Source organism: Primulina eburnea, chromosome 9 (genome assembly GCF_022965805.1).
Source record: "Primulina eburnea isolate SZY01 chromosome 9, ASM2296580v1, whole genome shotgun sequence".
Taxonomy (NCBI): Eukaryota; Viridiplantae; Streptophyta; class Magnoliopsida; order Lamiales; family Gesneriaceae; genus Primulina; species Primulina eburnea.
In genome coordinates this window covers 30,553,815-30,559,676 of record NC_133109.1, presented here as the reverse complement: position 1 = coordinate 30,559,676, position 5,862 = coordinate 30,553,815, and the positions used below count along the sequence as shown (strand labels likewise).

General features: G+C 34.9%; 1 protein-coding gene across 5 annotated transcripts; it reads left to right on the top strand.

The window, feature by feature from the left end:
- Positions 1 to 309: 309 nt before the first annotated feature.
- LOC140841605 (LOB domain-containing protein 10-like) lies at positions 310 to 3,653 on the top strand. 5 transcript variants are annotated; one of them, XR_012120237.1, is made up of 4 exons: positions 310 to 534; positions 682 to 748; positions 1,348 to 2,433; positions 3,452 to 3,653. XR_012120237.1 is itself a non-coding variant. In XM_073209140.1 (3 exons), the coding sequence occupies exon 3, from the start codon at positions 1,374 to 1,376 to the stop codon at positions 2,358 to 2,360; it is 987 nt and encodes a 328-aa protein (XP_073065241.1). In that variant the 5' UTR covers positions 310 to 534; positions 682 to 738; positions 1,348 to 1,373; the 3' UTR covers positions 2,361 to 3,147. The 5 variants fall into 5 exon arrangements, 2 of the variants coding, with proteins under 2 accessions (XP_073065241.1, XP_073065240.1); XR_012120235.1 differs by lacking the exon at positions 3,452 to 3,653 and adding an exon at positions 2,538 to 3,146; XR_012120236.1 differs by lacking the exon at positions 3,452 to 3,653 and adding an exon at positions 2,607 to 3,145.
- The last annotated feature ends 2,209 nt before the right edge of the window (positions 3,654 to 5,862 follow it).

The window sequence follows — 5,862 nt, the reverse complement described above, 5'->3', positions numbered from 1 at the left end:
AGTATGCTTGAACTAAAATCTGCCCAAATGGGGTGAACAATACAAGACACCGAAACGCCAAGGGCCAAAATGAAATAAAAAGAGGGGCAGTTTTGCAAAACTGGTACGTTACTCGTACAGAGACAATGAGGTAACTCAGAGCAATTCCTCAGGGAAAAAATGAGAACAAACCCTTCTACGAGATCCAACGGTTAAATATTCACCTGCGATCACACGTGGACGAACCGGATTAACCCTCTGCTTATTACCACATCAACTTCAATAATAAATGCACTAAATTTCACACACATTTTTACACGCACTTTCACACCCACATATGTTATAGCATAGGGCCTTCGCGTATGTATGATCTCTCCCTCTCTTCAAATTGATCCATAATCCGAATTTTCTCATGTCCCGCGAAGATTATTTGTAATATTTCGTCGTTTTAATTCTGAAATCATTTATATTTCCGGATCGCAAGCTACGGTTAAGATCGGATCAAAGGCTCTCTTGCTCGAACCCTCGGCCTCCGCGCTCTTTGATGTGAAGAAGGTTCGCTTTCCTGTCTTTTCCTCCATTTTTCGAGGTTTTATTACAACAAGAAATGAACCCGATTGGCTTTTCTTTCTTCTTTTTTTTAGCTTTTGTATTGCATATTATGTGTTCATATATTTTATGTCGTTTGATTTTATTTTGCAGGTGCTATCGTTCAAAGCGCTTCGGAGAGAGTGATTATAAGTAGGTTTTTTTCAGAAGGTAGGAAATGGTGAGATTTCATCTTTATTTTTATCTATCATCTTGTTTTTACGGGTTTTTTTCGTGTTTTTTATTCTCGGGTAAGATTGTTTCGAGATTTGGTTACAGATAAGGAAAGATCTCGACGTGTGGATTTAGCATAGAGAAGAAAACTGTATCGGAGTTTTTTTAAATTTTGGATTTTTTTGGATCTGGAAAATCCTTCATTTTTATTATCCCCATTTTATTCTAGTATTCAAAGTTGATGCAATTATGGAGGAGGAGAGGAGATGAAACCTACTTATTTTTTTCTCTGGTCACAGTAATGCAGTTACTACAATTCTCTCTTTGTTTTATATTTTATTCTTTGATTAGATTTGTTTGCTTCTGACTTTGTTTTTGTATGAAACCAATGCTTTGGGTTTTAATTATGGATTAATTGACTTTCCATGTTGGCTTCGATATGCACAATCCTCAATTCTCTTTAATCGGTGGGGAAAGAAGAACGAGACTTCGCTGAATACCAAACAATACAATAATGATCTTTCAATATGTATCCATTTTTAATTGTATACAGTGAATCTTGGGACATGTTAATTGATTGCTAGTGGTTTTCATGTTTCGTGCAAGATAAAAAATCGTTGAAGGGTTAAAAGATGTCTTCCTCAAACTCTCCGTGTGCCGCGTGCAAGTGTCTCCGCCGGAAATGCACGCAGGAATGTGTGTTCGCACCATATTTTCCACCGGACAACCCTCAGAAATTCACTAATGTTCATAAAGTTTTCGGCGCCAGTAATGTGGCGAAGCTTCTGAATGAACTCAACCCAAGCCAGCGTGAGGATGCGGTGAATTCATTAGCGTACGAGGCGGATTACCGCCTCCGAGACCCGGTTTATGGCTGTGTTGGCCTTATTTCGCTTCTGCAGCATAAGCTCAAGCAAGTTCAAGTTGATTTAGATATTGCAAAAAAGGAGTTGGCTTCATATATCGGACCTTCAGCTATGTCACCTATATTGAATCACCCGGGTTTTACGCATCAACATCTAAATTACGGGCCAGCTTATCAGGTGATGCCGTACAATATGCAACCGATGATGGGAGTCCCAACGGCGGTCCCACAAGGGGGGAATTTGATCATTAGGGAGCCGCAGCAGCACCATCAACAGCAACAACAAATGCTTGAGACGCAGCAGTTAGCGGCGGTGGCCGCTGCCAGGGAGCAAGAGATGCTGAGAAATTATGAACAGCAGCAGCACAATGATTTAGTGATGTTCAACAGTGGGTTTGGCGACACCGGAGTCCAGGTCGCTGCCACCGGATTCAATCAAATGCCTGAACCTGCAGCAGAAGTAGCTATGCAGCCTTCCTTAGCTTTGGGCTCTTATGAAAACGACCAATATCATCACCGTATTCAGCAACAAGCGCAAGATCTTCCGCATTCTCAACAAATCCATCCCCAATCTCATCAGCCGCACCAGCTTCAGCTTCAGTCAAACGAGCTCCTGCTTCAGCAACAGAGTGCTGCAACAGCTCACCAGCTGCTGCAGCAGAAACAGCTGCAATTAGCTCAACCGCAAGCCTCACACTCCCAGCCGCAGAAAGCGAAAAGCGATGAGGGCAGGAGCATTGGTTCTTCTTGTTGATCAAACATCACGTCAACAAAATCAAAACCCCACATGCCTGAGCTTTTATTCTTTCAAATAATCCAGCATCCAGGTAACTTCCTTCTACCCATTTCTTTACTGATTTAATGTTACATGTTTCGTTCGTGCATTTAGAATAATTCTCTCTCTTCCTCTATAATCCCATTAATGCATCAGAGGTGATGTATGATTACTCGCACGCATTAATGGTGGGAGATTTGGAACTGTTTTCTTTTGCATGAATAGGGTTATGTTGTAGCTGAGTAAGAAGAAAAGGCGCAGCAGAATTTACTCTCTGTCGAATAGCAGCAGTAGGGGGTTGGTTATGAGAATTATTGTCTTTTCACTGCCCAGACATGTCACCATTCAGTAATCATGATTCCTACTATAAACCCTAAGTATCCTTTTTTTCTCATCGGTTTTTGCATTTTATGTGGGGTACCATGTGGGAGCCAGATTTAGCTAGCATCTTCCCTCCACAGAATTGGTAGTACCATAAAGACAAATTTGTATATATTCCCTCCAGGTCCTAGGGTTTGCTTTTTATTTTTATTTCCTACTGATTAATTCTTTCAAATGTGTACCTAAATTTTGGATTTTATGTTCGTGCAGCATTTGTTGTCACCTGGGATGGTCGGTAGAATGTAAATTTTAAAGTTCAACTAAAATTGGGGGGAAAGATGTGATTTTAATGTGAGATTCTCTAACCTAACATCAAGACCACTTGATTTAATTACGATTCAATGACTAATACCCATTATTCAAATCTAAGTTTTCTTTTGATTCAATTGGACAGGAAAAATAAATTCTCAATATAGGAAATTAGTTGTCATCGCCAAATTTAATACTGCAAAGGGTTGATTTTTTATTTAAAAAAATAAAAAAAATACTTAATAGAATTGGGTTAGATTTCCTCCAATTGTATTCTTTGATTTCACGCACATATTACGAAGCATCGGAAATAAAAACTATTTTTTTCTCTACATTTTTTCTGGCAAAATGTGTATCTTGACTATTTTCATACACACATACATATATATATATATATATATATATATATATATATATATATATATATATATATATTACAGGTTTGACTTTTGTTGCAGCAAATTTTAGGCAGGGAACGAGCGTTGAAAGTAGAAAAGAGAGTAGAGTGAAGTGAGGGGAAAAAACAATTGTGAGAGTTATTTCACATTTTTTGGGAGATTTTAAGGACACTCATTCTTCAAGGGTACATTTAAAATGTAGGACAGTCGTATATAGTATTCCACTTTCCATTTACGTTTCATGATCATGCTAATTCTCTTTTTAGATAGTTAGTCATTTTTGTATTTAGGGTTAACCGTGCATCAATTCAATATTATATGCCCTTAATGAAACAGAAAACTATTTGTTTCCTTAACATCAACAAATTAGATAACTAAAATTTCAGTGATTAGCATTTGCTAAGTTCTATAATGAGCAAAATGGGGTTTTTAAGACAAAATAACAATTGCTTCTTTATTAATTTATTTTTGCATAGTAAAATTATTTTAACGAGTCTTCAAGAAATTCTTTAAAAAAAAGTGTGAGGTGAAATGTACTCCATACACAGGTGATATTGTCAGTTTTGGTCATTGGTTTCATGACTTTAAAATACGTCATAACCAAATGTGAGATTTCACCTAACTAAATATGCAGCATCTCTCTTGGTTTGGCTATGTGAGATTTCACCTGACCAAATGTAACGGCTCGACCCACTTGTGATATTTGAATGTCCTAGCCGAAATCTCAAATTGTCAAACAACGAGAGAAATGTTGAACATTAAAATGAGCGTGTAGCAACTCCTTGTGACGTGTTTCTAAAGTTGTAAGGTCACTGGCTAAATCGGACAATAGCGTATGTATGATGAGCCCCCACAGTTGGTATCATAGAGTCATGCCGAAATTTCTGTTAGCCAAAAAAAAAATTAATCGCTTCGTTGATTAAATTAATGAATTTTGGTTATTTTATCATTAAACACTAATTAGGAACACGAGCCCCACAATTAGTGTTCTCGTTCTCACGGGTTAAAGCAGATAATATCATTAATGAGCTGGACCGTTACAGATTTTAAATGTTAACTAATGCTCTTATTAAAATGTAGAGTAGATCCATTGAGAATTGAAATCTAAGAAAGGTCACATGCATGTGGCCTTTATTACAGCGGAAAAGAATAATGTATTTTACATAGTTTTGCATATTTTACCTTTATATATATAAAGGAAATTCGTTATACACTGCTTCAAACCTATTATTAATTTCCTCTGTTTGGAAACTCGTGGATGCATCAACTAGTTGGTAAATCGTATTACTTGAATCGGGCGTACTTTAAAAAGTCAAATTTGGCTACATATTTATCTTTTATGCAAATTTTAAAGACTTTTTTTTTCCCTTTTTGGATGGATTTGATAAGGGAATGTCTTATTTTCTTTTTTTAATTTTTTTTTTGCTTAAACATAGTTTACTTTAAAAAAAAACATATTTTTGTGACAAAAATTTAGAAGAACGACCTAAATTTTCCATTTTATAACATCTTGCGACAAATCTTCATAATTTCAAATCACGTTGAATATATGGATTTGTTTGATGCTTCACCAAGGTTATCATTCTCACCGGGTCATTCGATGCATAGTTAGGTCAATGACCTCGCATCCGAATTTCCGATAATAGGTTGAAAGTATAAATCAAGAGTTTTATAACATCTGTTAATAAACGGCACATTGTCGCTCATTTTTTAAAAAAAGTCTTAATATAATAAAAAATTATATATTAGTATCAGATATAAAACAACTGATACTCAAATATAATATATTAGTACCATATTTTTAAAGTTTTTTTTAATACCAATTTTCATTCGAAAAGACAAAAGTGTTACTAATACTAATATTTGTTATACATGTTTGGGCACTCAAACTCATATATTATTACTCGATCAGAAAAACTGATATTCAAATATTATATATTAATACCTTATTTTTAATGTTTTATACTGATTTTATCCAAGAAAAGGCATGGTCTGGGAGTTCAAACTCATTTTTTTATGACACAAAAATGAAATCAAATTTTTGTTTATTTTTTGAGATTTTTGAGCAATTTGCAGATCTGAGTAAGCCGGAATTATTGGTTAGAATATTAATATCATAATTAGATAAGATGAGAGAACCCATTTAATTTGCTGTTTTTCCTGCTTTTATGTGAAATTTACGCCCTCGTCCTCTTCTATTATGCACTCAATTAATTTTGATTTATGAATTTGTTTAATACTTTTACTCTCTTGAATTTTTCCTTGAAAAAAGCTTGGTCTCATTTATTTGTTTTTAATATAAAATTGGAGAAAAATATAATTTTGGTCATATAATTATGATTTTCACGATTTTTATTCTTCATCTTATCAAATTTTTAGTAATAATGTAACTTTATATTTTTGTTAATTTAAGTAATTTTTTAATCGAAAGTGCTGATGTAACACTATACACA